This window comes from Pezoporus flaviventris, unplaced genomic scaffold, assembly GCF_033815535.1.
Source record: "Pezoporus flaviventris isolate CSIRO_AGI_PZ_B2104156 unplaced genomic scaffold, CSIRO_AGI_Pfla_v1 ptg000002l, whole genome shotgun sequence".
NCBI lineage: Eukaryota > Metazoa > Chordata > Aves > Psittaciformes > Psittacidae > Pezoporus > Pezoporus flaviventris.
This window is the reverse complement of record NW_026892550.1, coordinates 92,345,787-92,363,596: the sequence shown is the minus strand read 5'-3', so window position 1 is coordinate 92,363,596 and position 17,810 is coordinate 92,345,787. Positions and strand designations below refer to the sequence as shown.

Sequence of the window (17,810 nt, the reverse complement as noted above, 5' to 3'; positions counted from 1 at the left end):
ATATAGCTGGTCTGCTCCTATGAGAACCAGAAGCCTGCAGATTCAAGTATATCAGTTGACACAAGTGCCAAGAAATACATCTGAACTCACTGGGACATCCCATGTTATAAGCTCGAGATGTTTCCTGTACTCAGTGTATGCAAGATCTGCAGAATGCCCTGTTAAAAGATACAGGTATCTGTCTGCATGTCTTCTTGGAAGTCCCATATTAAATACATACGCCAAAAAGGCTTTGAAGAATGGACTGTCTTATGAAGCAGGGAACAAGTAGTGCAGTTAGCCTTTACATACATATGCTTTTCTAAACTCTCATGCTCATAATTCTCTGAGGAACCAGTCAGATTGAGGGAGCTGTTTGGTGTAGCCATGAGAATAATCCAGATAGGTGGTGGCGGCACAGGTACGGTTAAAGGACTGCTTTGCTCAGAATGAGATCAGAAGCAGAACTGCTTTTCTGACAACTGACCTTTGCTGATCACTGTGAATTGAAGTTGAGGATATTGTATTCTATAACTGAATTTTTCCAGTAGCATTTCTGTCCTCTAGAAATCTTCCTCTATATATCTATTTATGCCTCTTGTCTTATGCTTTATTAATGACTGTTACATTTGAACAGGCTGCTGTTCCTTTATGTGGTTTGACAACTGCCAATACCCCTGTTGAAGTATTTTGCTTTTAGTTCTGTTAATGGCAGTTTTGCCTGGATTTCCTTACTACCATTACGTAATGTCAGTATCCGCAGTCCCCTGACACGTGTGTTTGGTCTCTTTCCACCCACCCTTACTTATCACAGGTTGATGCTGTGTTCCACTAAAGTCCTTAGCAATTCAGTTTTGCTGTTTCCCAGGAGCTGTCACTCAGTGTTTATCGGTGTTACTTCTTCATTAGCTGGAGTCATTCCTTTCTTCTCTGCTGGTTATATACTTGTGCTGTTTCTCATGCTGAAGCCGTATTTCAGGCAATCGGGTATTTTGTCTTCATTAGGTATGTAAGGCTTCTAGGCAATGTCTAGGTAATATTTTTCTCAGAGGGTCAAATGAAAGAATGTTACTTGAATAAAAGAAGAAATAAAACAGCTGTCACAATAAGGATATTAAAAAAAATGTGCACAATGTAGTATTTGTGAAGTTGATTCCTTACCTCTCATAGGTGTATTTGCAGTCTGCTTCTGGGGTTTATTAGTCTTTGAGTCTTTTTAATTTGGAGAGAATGCATTTTATACTCTTAAAAAGGAATGTTAAAACCCAGCCTTCAAACTAATTGATACAAGGTAGAATTTCATTCCTGTTGCTAGCAACTTTACTGTCGCAGGATTTGTAAACTGTGTTCTACGCTGCAGTAAATTAGATCCCAATGTTACAGAGACTTGTAGGTAAATATAGTAGCCATTATACCTTGATAGAGTTGTATTGCCTAGGAAATGACTACTGCTATTGAAGAGGAATTTGCTCAGGGCAAGAGGGGTATCCATTACTTCCTGAATAACTCACTAACATTGTTAACCTTCCTCTGCACAAACAAGCCAGGAGGGGAGTCCCTTTCTGCAGAATGGTGGTGTTCTGTATCAGTATTCTCCTTTATCAGCAGCAGGCCTAAGCCAAAGTTTCAGCATTATTAATAAACCCCTGTGTGGTGCAGTAAAGAGAGCTACATCCTGTCTTCTCCTTTCCCCACTGTTGCAATACTCTCATCTTCATATCCTTTCTTAATTTGCTGGGTGTTGCTGATGAATGACTGATGCATGTCACACGGTAAGCACCGAGTCAAGAAAAAGTGTTGTAATGATGCTTGTAGCTCCATTGATGAAGTAGTTGAAGCAGTGTCTCTTTCCACCTGAAGTCTCACATCTTGAACAGGCTAATACTTGGATGCCATCAGTTCATCCTTTTGCTTTGTGGACCATAAAGAGATGAGTTATTGATGTAGGAGCCAAGTTGCTTTTTTTTTTATTTATTACTTCCTCTTCAAAATCCAGAACTAAATAAATATCCTCTTTAGCGCTGACAAATAAGTCTAGGGCATAGAGAATCTTTCTGCCCTTTATAAGTTCAACTGGATGTTGTACTCCTGATTTGACACTAAAAATACACTTTTGCTGTAGTTTGATGCTGTGTAATACTTGTGCTACTTAATGGAAAAACTGAAGGGAGATCAAATACTGCTCTCTAGACATTACTAGTGAAGCTATTAAGGCAGCTATTAGTTAACTTAAAAAAATATATTTAAATACCAGTGTTAGGGGTTATTCTAATCCACTCTTATACATACCTAAATATATTTGCTATATGCCAGTTCAGTATGGACTTCAGAATAGATCCTGTATGTGGTAGAATGGAGAAGGTACAGCTTGAAGATGAAGCCTGGGATGGCAGCACAACTGCAGAGGTGCTTTGCCTTCTGCAGACCTTAAGCTTGGTAGCTTTTCTTCAGAACATTGGAGGATTGCAGTCTTCACTCCTGTTCCACCATAGTGAGGCTGACAGGAGTAATACATGGAAGTTCCCCAAATCATTCCCAAAATATCCTGGGAGCAGTTGCATCACCATTTAGTTTCTGCAGATGAATGCCCACAACAATGTATTGAAGCTGCAAGAATTCCTTATATCTAAATGTTTGCATGACCTGGAATGTTTTAACTTTGAATTCACATTTTAGTTTTGTTGATGTGGGTGTTCCTCGGATTTAATTTAAAAGTGTATTTTTGTCTGGGAGCGTGTTTTCAGCAAAGTACTTTTGCTTGCTCCTGAGCTGCTTGTGGTTCTCCTGAAGGATTGACAGTGCCTTCCAGAATACTGCTCTTGACCATACTTGTGAGGAGAGGAAGATCCAAAATAAAGCATAAAAAGCTTTTCTTGGTACCCGGTGTGTTTTGTTTTCTTTTTTCCTCCTTTCTTTCTTCTTTTTTTTTTCCTTCTTTCCTCCCTATGTACTTGAAAAGATAAGCCTGTGAATTGAGACCTTCTGAAGTTTATTGAAGGACTTAAATGTAATGACTGTGCGAAGTCAGTAGCAGGACAGTCCCTGAAAACCGTTGGTTTTGTTAGCATGTCAAGGTGTTTTATTGTTTCAGGTTTTCTGCTTTTTGTTGACGATCAACTAGCCCTTGATATTTTGCTTTTAAATAAGTAATCTCTGCTCAGAAGCCTCTTGCTGTGTAGCCGAACCATACCTACAGGACAGAGAATAGGGAATCCAGTTTTCCAGTAATAAAATGGGTTGCTCTATAACAAAATGTCTTTCTTTCCTTATATGCCAACATTTGGCTTATTTGCTTGGCAGAACATCTAAAAGGGATTGTGGTATTTTTCTGGGTGATTTATTGTATGCACTTTGTATTCGTGCTTCCTTTCACAAACAGGATAATGCAGAAAGAGGCTTCCTGGAGTCCTTTTGGATGCTGACAGGAAATCTATCTTGTGGTTCAGAAATTCTGATAATCAGAGATAATGCCAGGATCCTGAGTGGAGGGAGGCTTCGCAGATGAGCAGTACTCTGCCACCAGGGTAGTCTCCAGCGGCACCCAAAGGGGTAAACCAGCCTCAAAGAAGATCCTCTTATCTCCGTAGGAACTGCATGTGTGCCCAGGGCTGCCTTCTGTGCCTCTCTCCAGATAGCTCCCAGCCCCGTCTCTAATCTTCTTTGGAAAAGAAAAACCACCCAAACCAAACAAAAATCAACCAACCAAACCAAATAAAAGCCAAGACACAAGGCATGCCCAAACCCCACAGCTAGCAGGAGTATGATTTCCCCTGTTCTCTTGCTGGGATGTTCTGCCAGAGGCAGATAAGCCATGGGAAAGCAGCCACTGTGTTGGAGAAACTTGCCTCTGAGCACCGCAGACCATGTCTCCCTTCCTGTCTCCACTCAGACCTTTAGTAGATGGTTCTTGAAGTGTTTATTGTGGTGGGACAACGATTGAGTCTTCATCCTCTCTCTGAATCTAGCTTCTGCATAAGATGTGGAAACTCAGTCTGGCTCTTGGCTGTGAGGCCAACTGTTTTCCTTTGGTTTGAAATGAGATTTTCCTCTTCAGCCTGCCCCAACCTCCCCTCCCAGGTTTCAGCCAAGGAAAACTGCACAGTGAAGAGGAACACATAGATTCAACAGCACCTCTTAACTATAAAAGAATTTCATCGTAGAGTTCAGGCTGTTTTTTAAAACTCTTTTATGGTTTTGTATTACAGGTGAGGTTGCCAGGAAGCCTTATTAAACATCAGGAGTAGATTTTTTTATGGTCAGTATTTTTCATTCAGATATCCAAATGCTGTCCCAGATGCATTCAGGTGCACCACTTAATTTGCACTCCCCCACCCGAGGCCTTCCACCTGCATCTTTGTTCTGCAAACCTCCTGTTGTCAGACCCCACTTCATCTTTTCGCTTCGCTCAGCGAAGGATATTATTTTAGCTCTCATTAGTGGAAGAGTTCCAACCTGGATGCTTCTAGGAAAATTCAGATGCTGCAGAAATTGGTATTGGTGGCTTCACTGGTAACACTGCTTTCCTGACGCAGTCTTCTGGTGTTGACAGAGGTATAATTGTTTGGCTGAGCTTAGCTAACAGCAGCAGGGCTTTAATAATATGAGCTCCAGCAAGCACCTGCATTTGGGGATGTCATTGCATCACAGTTGTACTTTTGGCCTTACAGCAGGTTTAATGTTAGTGCTGTAGTTAGGGCTTATTAGAACTGCAAATACAGGTCATACAGTTCGATGCAAACCGCTGGCTTTCCTGAGTGTCCCCACTGGAATATGTTCACAGCTGTAGTTTGGTTAAAACCTACTTGTTATCTGGTTACATCCCTTTTGTTTGTAAGCTCGAGCTGGATAAGAGGACCACAGTGCTGTTTGTTGGGTGGCTGTTGGAGCATCTTCCTTAGTCACTGCTGGAATGAAAAGCATTTTGTTATCACAGACTGCAACAGCTGAATTTTCTCCAAATATAGAACAGAAATACATATGGAATGCTTTGGTTCTTTCTTCAGTATTGGGAATGTTTCTACCTTTTCCCTGTAGTAGCAGGTCAAAGCAATTGCTGGGGTTGCTATTCTTAAGAAGCTTTGAAAAACTCACCATCTTCCAGCTCTGGCTGTGGATTTCACCTCCTGTCATTAGGATTCCTGGGTAAACTTTACTTGCCCCCTTCCTGATTTCCTTTCTATTTCCTTCTCTCAACTTCTTTTTTTTTTTTTTTTTTTTTTTCACGTGCTAGAATATGTACAAGTGTTGGAGATGTGACAGGGAAGCCCAACAAACAATCCGACTGTCCAAGAAAAATATGCCAGTGTACCTGTGGTTCCACTGAAGTGCTGAGTATTTATGTAGATACACTGGTTTGGTCTCTGTTCTCCTTTCATATATCCAAATGCAATTGTCACAATCATTTTTGCTTAAGCTACCGCTAATTTCTGTTTTTACAATTGATTGCTCTTTTGTGTCAAGATAGAATTGAGTATGGAGTTGCTCATTTTCAATGTAACACTTCTTGAACTAAGAAATTGTTTTCTGTAATTTGGACGTTTCAAGGGTGTTCTTTGGCATTAGCCCCCCGATGCCTCATGCAAGTGTTGTTGCATTTGAAATTCCTGGTGATCAGATGGGTTTCTCCCTCTATTATGAAGAGGTGCTTAGCAAGTCACTCATCCTGCATGCTGTCTAATGTGATTTCAGCAGTGTGAGGCAGACACACCACCTCTTACCGTCTTGAGCTTTATCGGCTAGATTGTTAATCCACGAGCATTTGAAATCATGCGCCTCTGAGACACAATCAGCTAGAAACTGGTAACATCAGTCTGAAACTGTGCCGTACCTATTCCCTGTTTGCCCACTCAGATCTTTCCTAAGTAGGCTAGAAGAATCTTTTGTAAGTTATTTTTTTAAGCATTTGGCTTATGTGAAACTTACCTACCAGCAGTATTTTGAGGGTTGAATTTATGCACACAGCTAAGCAGATGCAATCCTTTTATATGGAAGTAAGACTTTTGATACTGGTACAGAAGCAGGTAGAATTTTTTCTCCGTTTTACCAGTGCCTCTTATTTTGGCAAATACCTTGATATAATATTAAATAGGTGGTTACTTGCTCCCTTTTTTTCCTCTTTCCCCTTTTGTTACTTGCTAAGACCTTCCTTACCTCTCTAACAAGCATTAATGTCTTTGCAGACTGCTTTCTTCCCTGTTCGCTTTGGTTTACCCAACAGCCTCCCACCAGAGAAGAGGGACCAATGTTTCACTAGGCTACCACTCTGAACAATTTTCTCTTAGCTCGGTATTATTAATTTCAAAATCTTTTTCTGTCTGCTTCTAATCCTTTTTGAGACGGGAAGGATCCCTGAGAGATCATGTATATTTCCACACACCGCAGCCTTCCAGGTTCCCTGACATATATCCTGTAAAGCATTGCTGTTAGGATTAAGACAAAGCATTTGCAGAGGGACCTAGCTACCTGTTTCAGAAGACCATTTTAGTCATGTCTGTCTTTGTTTTCCTGGAATTAGACTGATTAACATACCACTGTCCTCTTGCTGCTTACGGAGTATTTTGTGTTCTCTTAAGATAAATGTTCCAGAAAAAAAAGTCTTTTATTGCTATCTTTTACATACTAGCTAATGTAGTTTGAAGATCTATATAATCGGAATAAAAGCTTAAAGAAGGCCTGGTAGCTCATCTAGTTCTTCTCCCCACCCCCAAATTATATTGGCCAAGTAGGAAATTTTCTTGTTTATAATCTGAAGGCTAACATAGTTACCCCACTGCCACTAGTTCTGTCTGAAACAGCGGTGCCTCTAGAGGCACCCTGCAGCAGCGTTTGCTGACGGGTCTGGGCACTCCTCTCACTGCTTGAGAATACTGAGCATTGAGAAACCTGCTCTTGCAGTTCATCAAGAAGTGCTCCAGGACGACGGGATTTCATCACCAGAAGTCTGCTGCTCTCGGTAATCTTCCCATATACCTTCCACGGAGAGGTGGTGGCCTAGTAGCGACAGTGGCAAATGGATTCGAGCCAGTATTTGAATGATTCAAGGAGGGTTTATAGGTCATGTTTTGCTGCGGGGGCTGAATGTGACCTGTCCAACTGTGGAGTTGCTGGGATGATTTGTAACCAGTCTCAGTTATTGAAATTAAGGAAAACGGATTTAGTCTGAAAGTGCTTCTTTTTAATCCCATGGGGATTAAAGATGAGAGTGCTTGGGTCATTCTTAAGCTTAGTTTTAAGCACTCATATTTTTCATGTCTAAAAGTAGGATTTATTTGGGTTTCCTCATCCGAAATGTACCTTCTCCCTTTCTCTTCTGCACACAAGGAATCTCAGCTTTCATTAAAATGACAGCAAAATAATATTTTGGTTTGGGATTGTGGATCAGAAGAAAACCTTGAAAAGGCCATCAAGGTTATTTGGTGCAAGGTTATTTGGGCTGCCTGAGTGTGCAGGCTGGCTAAACTCATATAGCTACTGCTGCTGTGACCCTGCTGCTGAAACGTTTGCTGAAGTGTCCAACCCTGATAAAAATGTCAGCACTGATGCTGTTTCACTCCTCTTGGAGCACTGGAGGTGTATGGATCTCATGTTTTGCTCTTTGGAGACTGCGGTACATAGGTTTTGGTGCAGTAAGCAACCTGGCCTAGTGAAAGTGGCAGTGGGCTGTAAGTAGGTGATCTTTAAGGTCCCTTCCAACCCAGACCATTCTATGATTCTAAGTGAATTTTAGAAACATCGCTTTTTTTTTTACCTTCTCAATCTGACCCGGCATGCCAAAAGAGGGCAGACGGGCAGCCCGAGAGGTGCTGTTCTTGATCATTCAAGTTTCCTGAATCGAGACTTGTGCTCCTTCCCCTGAGCAGCAGGACCTGGGTTTTCCTGGCTGCTGGAAAGCTGAGCAGCATCCTGCCTGCCTCTGATGAGTGCTTCCCTGTGGCTGCCATGTCTTGGTCTCAGCGATAAGCCTTTTCTCTGGGTTTTTATACAGGACTGCAGCGATAGCCATGTATTTATTTCCTCAGAGCCTGTCAGCATCTCACGTGCTCGTGCCTGTACCCAGGACGAGCCTGGCTTGGGGGGTGGTTGTGGCTTGCTGAAGGTGAGGGGAGCCCAGGGATCGCCGAGCCTGCCTGGGATATCTGCGCTGTTTGCCACAGGAGTCCCATCCATTTGTTGCTCCATGAGGAGATAGATAGGGTTTGACTTGTGGGTGGAGCATGGCAGGCCGCATGGCTGCTTGCTTTGCTCCAAACCCGCTGGATTGTACTCTTGTAATCTGTCGGTAAAGGAAGTAGAGCTGATATGTGAAAAAAGCACCATTTCTATATCCTTAGCTGAGATAAAAATACTTCTTCTAAACTCATTTCCAAGGAGACCAGTGCCTCAATGAAAACATGATTTATTTTTCTATTATATATATTCCTCCTTCCACACCCCCCCCCCCCGGTTTGAGGTGAGGCCGATTTTAACATTGCGTTTGGAGCCCAGCGGGGGAAGTCGATTCTTCATCCTGAGGTGGGAAGGGAAGGGAAGGGGGCGAGAAACCCGTTTTCCTGGTTTGGAAGAGCGGTTTAACTGATTAATGAGATGAGAGGTGACACTTGTCCTGTGGCACGGGCGTGGGGGATGGGACAAGGAGCCGCTCGCATGGGGAAAGGCTTGCTGGAGCTTGTCGAGGGCGCTGGGGCAAGTGTGTCGTGCGCCCGCGCCGGGGCTGCCTGAAACGGGAGCGCAGAGCTTGCAAGGGTGCCTGCCCCTCTCAGACTTGGGGGGAAGCTGCCGCCAGGCAGGCAGGAGCCCGATACGCTCGGAGGAACCGGAGCCAGCTGCTGCTTTCCCTTTAGGAGTCTATTCAAGTCTGTAAAATACTCATGCAGAGCCACCTGCGAAAGAAAATTAACCCCTTTATCTGTGAGGTGCTTCTCATGCTGACAGTGAGCTCCTGTGGGAGCTCCAGGGTGGCTGGCACAGCGCAGGTTTCCTCCTTAGCTCCAGGATCCCTGTAGTTGTGTTCCTCGGTGCCTGTCAGTGGTTAATGATTAAATACAGCTACTGAATTTTGGCCGAATTTTTGGGTGTTGGCTAATGGGGTGGATGAAGACATACAGAACCTGCCTATAGCACCGTGCAGGGCTCTTGCATCTAAGCATGGTTCTAGGAGAAGCAATTAGCAAGTGGGAGGGAATGGGTCCTCACCCCCAGTGACCTTGGAGGACAACGCTCTGCCTGGTTCACGTCTAAATATCCCTTGTCTAAAGTAAGCACTCGGGCACTGGGAGCTGGGCTGCATTTATTACTAACCCCACCCATCCCTGCCTCTTGCAAGAATCTTGTGAGGCCGAGATTGTGTTTTTAGAAGCAGAATGACAGAGAGAAATTCCCTGGAGGCGAATGCAGAGTGTGTGCTGTGCACGCCAGTACAGACACACGGGGCTGGGAACTCCCAGGGAGAGATTAAGTGCGAGAGAAGAGCGCAGAGCAGCCAGAGCTGGAGGAGGGGGGTGGAGGAGGAGGCGAGACGCTTTCTAAGCCTCAAACTGAGCCATTTGGATATTATATATATTTTTTTTTCCTTAAAAAACCACCAAAACACCAAAAGCAAAAAACCCTCAACCAACCTTGGCCTCGACAGCCTCTCTGAAGTGCCTCTTGTGCTGCCGGATCACCTCACTGGGTTTGACGGACCCAGGCTAACATGATGTACCTCTGGGTGAGTAGAGAAGCGTGTGTGAGGGCTTGCACACTTTGCACATATAAGGAGTGGAAAGCTGAAGGACTCCGCACTAATGTGAGCGGCCTTCATTGTTGGGCTTAGCTCTCTGCAGCCTCTACACTCAGTACGCTCTAGTTTTCCGTTGTAAAAAAGAATGTTTAGAGCAAGTATTAACTGGGTATGGAGCAGGCTTTTCCTGCGGTTCCATGTTCCTCTGGAGGAAGAAGTTTTGGGCAGGTGCTTCAGAGACAAAATGTTTGGTGTAAGGCTGCTCACTGTCTGCCATCTGAGAGACCTGTGTGTATATATGTATTTATTAATTATTTTTTTTTTTCCTATGCATACGACTTGTTCCCATGTGCCTCTGCTTTATGGGATTTTGGTGCTACTGCGAGACAGCCCAGGGAGTGGAGGAGTGCTGCTGAAAGGCATCTGTAGTCGCTGAAGTTTGAGAGGAGCAGGGAGGGAATAGATAGTTTTGCAGTTTGGGGCTTTAGGGAAGAAGCTTTTTTGACAGAAGTTGGATGCAGGGTTGTTTTTCCAGAAGTGGCACAGCTACTCAAGTTTCTGGTGGAGTATGGAAATAAAGTCAGGAAAAACATGTGTGAAGCGTTACATAGATTCAGCAAGCAAAGTAAAAGCATACATGAAAGTGTATATGTATTTTCAGCCTTTGAGCGAGAACTGGAATTTCCTCTGGAGCAGTCAGCTGTTAGGCTGCTCAGTTAGTTATCAACGTGAAGTTCTGTCTGCTCCTGGGCACCCTTGAGATCAGCAGTTCGCCCCTGCGTTCCTTACCTTGGATGCTTGAGGTGCAGAGTAATCGGTTCCCAAGTTTTTGTTTTGGGTCTTCTAAAAAAGTCTGTGGGTTTGAAGGTGGAGACTCTCCCTGCTGCTGCTTTGGGAGTCCAGCTTCCCATCACTCCCAGGAACAAACACTGGTTTATTTTAGCAACAAAGCGAGCTTTGGAAGCTGGGCAGAAGGATTTTACTTCCCTCCTTTGCACATACACACACTATCTTTGTTGCAGGGTAACTTGATTCTGCGCTGGGGTATGCACACTTGCTTGGTTTCATCCAGCTGGCCCCGCTGGCAGGCACGTTCACCTTCCTCGCTCTTCCCCCTTGCCGTGCAGCCTGGCATGCGGAGCCCCAAAACGGGGTGCTGGCGTTTAGGGAGAAAGGTTGGGCAGGTCCCATGGCTCAGCAAAGATTTGTGCTTCTTTTGGTGGGTGGGGTAATAGAAGTTAGTTCAGCCGTGCTGTTGCTGATTTTAGATAAGCAGTAAACAATGGAGATGTTCCTTCACCGGCTGAAGTATGGAGGATGCCGGCTTGTGAGTGTGGGAGCTGAGGAGAATTGCCCTTTCTGGCAAGGGGTGTGTGGGCACGGTAGTGCAAAGCAGAGGGTGTCAGTCTGTGTAAAGGGCAGCTTTGGCCCAAAAGATGAAGTGCTGTCCTAGATTCTTAAGATAGGGTTGAGTTTTGGGACACTTGCTGGCACACCAACACCAGTATCCCTCCATGGTCTGCTGCTTCTGCCTGCACCCGTAACTTTGGGCAGTGCTATTGCTATGCTTGCCTTGCAGTTCAACTTCAGAGGAGTGGGGAAAAGAAGTGCTAAATGCCTGAATAGCTGAAGGAGTTTCAAGGGCATCATCCAGGCATTGTGCCATGATGATTAAATAAAAAATTAGTGAATTTCTGCTATCTGGGTATAATCTTTCCTTTCTCAGTACAAGTTACCCTGCTACTTTCAGGAATCTTCCCCTCCTCAGTCCTTTCAGGAACCTTTTCCTCTGTGCTCATTTGTGTTTCTGCTTTAAGCTCTTTTTATCCTGATGGGCTGCATAACCTTTAGCAGTGAGAACAAGGAGCCCTGAGTGACAGATCTGGTTTGATCGGGGGTTTGCTGTGCCTCGGCTGTGCTGGTTTCTTGCTTTTCTGCTCACAGGTTCCTCTCCCTTTCCCCCTGCCCCTCTTTTCCTTCTTGTTCCCATGCTGTGTCTTTTCAGTCCTGTGCTTCTTGTCCTTGGAATGTCAGGACTTCAGTAGATGCATGGTGATTTGTACTGAGTCATTCCTTAATTCAATGCATGAAGCTACATTAATGCAATGTTAAATTTGAGGTTTTAAATATGCAAGTCCTGAAATCCAGAATTAAGGTTCCCACAGCAACCATAATGTGTGTGTGTGTGTCCCTCAAGGGTGCATGTTACAGAATTGTCTTCCTTCAAGAGCTTGTGCAATACTGAATGCTGTCACACTTGACAAATAATAAAATGAGAATGCACCTTCCTCTGCAGCTATAGTATGGTGTGAGTACTAAACCCCAAACATCACAACAACCTGCAACATCACAGTCCCGTCCTGATTATAATGCTGTCTCTGAGATGAAGTGGTGGTGTAGCCTTGGTTCAGACTGACATTCCTGCTCGCTGAACTGTATTCCCTCGGGTGAAACTTGTTGCAGGATACTCTTAAATAAGGGCCTTGTAAACTGCAGGGGATTGTGGGCTGTGGAGAGCTGAAGAGTGGGAAACTTGAAGTATCTGTTGTGGTGACCTAATGCTTGGCATTGTGAGGGAAGGGAAGGTGGCAGACTAGCTGTGCCAATAAATAGCAAGAGAGACTATTTATCTTAACACTTTCATTGTGTAGGATGCAGTTGTATAAAGTCTTTCTGTAGCAGAGACAGTGTGATAGTCTTTCTGATGTTGAAAACCGAACGCATAGGTCTGATAATCGGGTGTCGAAACTCAAGGAGTTTCAACATGCAGGAGGTGTGTGTAGGGGCTCTTTTTGTTCATAAAGGACCATCTAAAACTATTTTAGTGTCGTCATGCACTCATTCCTGTTTACCTGCAGATGTGTGGAGTCCTGAGTTGCTCAAGAGGGCTCCTAGTCAGCAGTTACCATCGGTAATTGGGGCTACGAAGGTGGGGGGGGGTCTTTGCTTGGGAGGAGGTCTGTACTGACAACAGGGGCAGGCATTCTGCTGGCAACAGCCAGGAGCAAAGTGGTTTGAGTGTGGGAAAAGTGTTCAACCCTTTTCTGGATAAGAATGCCTATTTTTTTCATTTATGAGCAGATGAATCTGTGTGTACTGTGAGTCATAAGATACAATCTAGAGTCATTTCATTCCAAGTATTTTCTAAAGAGCATGATGTGTTCTGAGAGTCGCATGTATGAATGTTGCCTTGTTGGAGGTCTGTTGTTACAAGAAAGGTTGAAAGGAAGGGGCAGCAGCCCTAGCAAGCAATTTATCAACCATCCTTCTCCTGTGCTCAAAGACAGCTGAAGCTATCAAAGGCAGGAGGGACCAAGGCAGGGGAGGTCCATGCTGTTGCTAGGCTTCTGGTAGGAAAGCACTGGATTCATCGCTCTGATCTCAGATTATAGTGGGTATAGATAATTTCCTCATTTCTTACAGCCATGTACAGAGTACATGCTGAGTGTTTGTGAGAGGGCCGGCTGCCTATTGCAACGAGAAATGATTTCTTTCTCTAGAGCCCTGTGAAAGTGAAGATCTTACCTAGACCTACTAATTACCATACAAGCAAGAATAGTGCCAGTAAGCTTGCCAAGCTCATTTTGAAACATTTTTTGTTGGTTTTCTTCCTGACCTGCCTTTTACTTGCCTTTTTGTCACTTAAAAGCCTCTCTTTCCATTCACTGGAATAATTTTTTCCCCTAGGCTCCGAGCTCATCAGTTTTACCACCAAGGGACTGGAAATCCAACTCTGCTGCCAAATTTGGGTCTTAGCAACGTGCTCTCCCTCACACCAGGTCTTCCTATTATTTGTTTGGATTTTTTTTTTTCATGAGAGGTAACTACAGCAGTGAAAAGTACGGTCATTATGGTGTGGCTTTCAAAGCATTCATCTGATAGCAGCAAAGCAAGTGGCTATCCAAGGAAAACGGCCTCCTTGCTCTGTTCTGGTGCCAAGCCTAGGGCAGCTATTGCTGGGGAAGTCTGGCTGTGCCTGTAGGTCTTTGGCTGGAACCTGTTTTGTAGGAATGGCAAATAAACACATTGGGCATCAACTGAAGCTCTGATGGGATGAAGAGCAGCAGTCGCAGCCTCAGTCGATGCCGAGAGAAGTTAAGATGTGGAACACGGTGGTTCTGAGCCTGCAGGAAGGTTTTCCTGAATGCATGTTAGAGGTCAGGCCTGGTGTGAATTTCTGTGAATATGGTAAAAGATGCTTAATGTTATATAACACTGATTTTGGATTCTTGCTCCAGAGCAGCAAAGCCCTGGAGAATCATAAAATGGAGCTCATGGAAAAATTCCCTGAGCTGGTAGTCTGTGAGCTGATTCTCTGGTCTGAAAGTCCCCATGGTGCCATACTGTGGCCTGCATACATAGCTGTATGAACCCAGGAGTAATATGTTTGTCCAGCCCTGCAACTGAGATAATGAGTTCTGCTGCTCGATAAGATTTATTTGCTTTGATGCAGCACCTTGTGAATGTGTCTGTGCTGTTTCCACACCCAAGGTGCTCCCTGCACAGCTGGTTTGGGAATGCCTGCCTTATGTTCCCCTGGGGGGGTTAATGTGATGAAGCAACTTGCATCTATTTGCATCTAGGATTTATACAGGCTTTGGAGATTTGGGAAACAGAGAAAAAAGAGTTTATGAAAAGAGAGTATATAATGTGACCACCTATGTTATTAGAGCACCATGAGCTGATAATCCAGGTGATTTTTTCCAGTTCTATGTTCCTGCAAGCCTGTAATCCTGGAAGATGCCAAGGTCACTGCTGAGACCAAAAAGCCTGGTGCAGCTCAAAAATGAGAAGGCATTTCAAATTTAAGGTCCTGGTTTCAGAGAAAGGAGATTGAGGATCAGGATAATCTATTCTGTAGGCTACATTGGATTAATGTAAACCCAGGTAAAATCAGTGCCCAGCACATTGCGATCACATTCAGGAATTTTCTTCCCTGATGAGTCTAAACAACAGAATTAGAGGGCTGTAGGCTGGCTGAGTTGATACGACTTTCTCCAGCGGCTCTTCTGCCTGACGGCTGTGTTCCCACCTGTCCAAACAGCAAGGAGCACAGGGGACCCTGTTTGCTCTAAGCCTGTCCAAGTCTTGGGAGACTGACAGGACCAGGTCCTGTTAAAGTTAGTTTTTCACAAAACAGCCTGTTTGTCTTGGAAGGAAGAGGATAAACCGCAAGAGAATAAGAGGAGAATAAACCTCAGCCTTCCTGGTTTCCAGCTGAAAGCTTGAGGAAGAGTGCAGATAATAGTGATTTGAGATTGAACATCTGTGTTTCCTGCACTTCCTGTGGTGCTTATTTGCAAATCTGGATTCCAGCAGCACCAGAACCTTACACTTGTCCTGACCCCCAAAGTTACAGCAGTGGTATGGGAAAAGTCTTTGAGTGATATGAATTTGGATGGCCTTTTGCTACAGCTCTGAGCAGTCTAGGGTATCAACTGTGTATATGTGCATGGTGTGACTGGATAGCTTGTGTGGTTAGCTGGAAGAGATCCCTTTGTCCTTCAGTGAAGGCTACTGGATACAGCAGGAGTTTGAGTTGGGTTGTAGGGTCAGACAGAATGTTTTCTTTCGGGAGTTTCAGTTTGGAGGAGGATCTGCAGTCTGTATCTGCAGCTCTGGTTGGTACTCCATACCCAGGACTGTGTGACGCATCCTGCGGCCGTGCACTGGAGAGGCAGGCTGTGCTGATGGACCAGTGCAGATAGTTCTGCGCTGAAGTTTAAACAGGCTTAAAGAAAATTAAGAAATCAATTTAGGATGTGCTTGGTGCCCTCCAGGGCTAAATTCTTTTGCTGAAAGTGTTAAAGATTCCTCAAAGCTGTGAAGAAATTTAAACAAGTAATTACGTTTCCCTTGTCTGTCCCTTAAATTTAGGTTTCATTGTTTTCAGAGTACTGCATCTCATGACTAATATACTGCCTGCACAATGCTCTGGCTGATTTTTTACCAGATGGTTCTTGGGTTTGAAGCTGAATCCAGGGCAAAGGCAGTTAGTTTTGCTCCTGCTTCAAGTGAAGCTTCAAATGAAACATGCTGTCCCCCACACAATGCTCTAATTGAAACTTGGACATAAGATAGTGATGAAGTGAAAATATTTTGACCAGATGACAGGGTTTTTTTTTAGATATTCTTAGGGATTATTATTCATCGTGCTTTAAGGAGCTGGCAGAGGATAATACTGGAACACTCCTGTACTTTTTTATCATTTATAAAGCATGTAGTATTGAATCAAAGCTTAAATGTAGAAAAATGCTGAAATTCAGATATGTATACGTGGGTAGAAAACAGAAAATGTGCAGTATGATCTGCCTGCTGCTATTTTTTACTTTTTCATTTCTGTTGTAATGGCCTCCTTTTTCAGCCCACCCTCAATCACTACAGTGATGTCTGCTAGCGTCCATGACGTATGTACCATTTTGGATGGAGAAGCCTCCCGAGTAAGGATGAAGCATCTCTTAGGAAGCTGGCAGTGCCTATTTGGAAGTGTGCACGGGGCCTGAAACTCCATCAGGCCCATCGCAGTAATGCTGCATAGGCCTGTTGGATCCATCAGTAGCTTCATCCCAATTTATTACACTGAGAATTTTGGCTGCTTCCTCACTGTTCAGCACAGTGAGGAGGAGCAGTGAATACCAGTTACTTTGGTCCAGCCAGCTGAAAAGGAGAAGCACTTTCAGCATAGGTGAAGCTACTGGTTAGGGCATCTTTTAAGAAATGGGTGGTATCTGCATCTTAGAGTTTTAGTGTTGGAGAATTCTTCTGCAGCAAAAGCTTTGCTGGAGTATATAGTGTATGTGTAATTGCTGCTTTTAAACACCTTTAGGACTCACAAGTACAGTAGAAATACGAGGTGCCTTAATGCTTTTTCCTTGCATGGGGGGAGTATTGCTCTCCAGTGCAGCTCTTTAGCTGCCGTGAACTCGTGTGCAATAAACACCCTTTCTCTCTTCAGCCAAGCAGGGTGGTGATAGACACCCTCCCATTTAAACATGCGCAATTTTCTCTCCTGCAAGGGTAAAAACTTCAAAAATAGTACACATATCTATGCAGAACTGAGTGCCTTGTCCTGTTCCCCTCTTTCCCTCCCCCCTGTACCAACTCAAATTACCAGGAAGCCTTGGAAACTTTGGAGCAGGGGAATAGAGGTGCAGCTGGCCTGCATGTGTTGCACCAGCTGTAATGCAAATGAAACATGCTGAAAGAGGCTTTTCTCACTTTTGTAATTCTTGGGTATTGTTGCGCCACGGGGACATGCGACAATTTGTCTTAAATGTGTTTGCTGATATGTTCTGTACACTATACTGCGTCCTTTGTTCCGTGCCAGCAAGAGACAATATCAAAATCCAATTGCTTGTCGGCAGCATGTCTGGATGCAGCTGGGACTGTCTTCCTGGCTTCCCCATCCATCAGTCCTGGGGTGATCCAATCACACTTGATACCAGTTAATGTAGAGCTGGCTGGAACACGGACTTTGGTAAATCCTCAGCTTTCTTGGTGGGTTGGACAAGTTGTTACAAACCACATGGTTTTTGTCCTTTGTTTCTGAAAGTACCTGTTGCTCTTCTGTGAGAGGGCTGAAGGGGGAAGTCCCTCTAGGAAGACAAACCTGCACACTGGTCTGTAGGTACCAGTAAACTTTTCCAGTGCTTATCTGAAATGGTAAGACATGGGTGCTGGGCTTCAGTTCTGTAAAAACAAAAGCTGATGTTGATTTAATCCCATTACATTGCGTTGATCTCTCAACCACTGGACTCTTAGTAGGATTCCAGCTTTAATCCTGTAAGGATCAATCTGGCCCGTTGCTTTTCTGTCCTGATCCTAAATCCCCCTTTAATCTTGTTAATTATACCAGGCCTTTTTTGGTTTCATTTTTTTCTCCCTTGTGGACCAGCAAAACAGCATTAAATCTTCACATTGCTGTCTCTTAACGTGGTGTTTTTACTCCTTGTTCATCCTGTTGAGGAGCAAGGTGCTCCTGAAGGCTGGTTTAAACCATTTCACCCGCATCAGCCTTTGGTGCCTGATGCTTCAGACTCCCATGGAGTCAACTGGTCATGCTGTTGTGCTGAATCCTTCCTGGTTCTATCAGGATCTTTCTTCTTTTTCATCT

At 44.2% G+C, this 17,810-nt stretch overlaps 1 protein-coding gene across 28 annotated transcripts in view; it reads left to right on the top strand.

The window, feature by feature from the left end:
• RBFOX2 (RNA binding fox-1 homolog 2) overlaps positions 1-17,810 on the top strand; it is a 166,655-nt gene that overhangs the window by 49,097 nt on the left and 99,748 nt on the right. Inside the window, exon 1 of one of the 28 annotated variants that reach the window (XM_061445122.1) lies at positions 9,475-9,685. The exons of the other annotated variants lie outside the window; for them this stretch is intronic. Coding sequence (XP_061301106.1) covers positions 9,671-9,685 — 15 coding nt within the window. The 5' untranslated portion in view covers positions 9,475-9,670. Of the gene's footprint in view, positions 1-9,474; positions 9,686-17,810 lie in introns of those variants that run through there. 28 annotated transcript variants of the gene reach the window in all.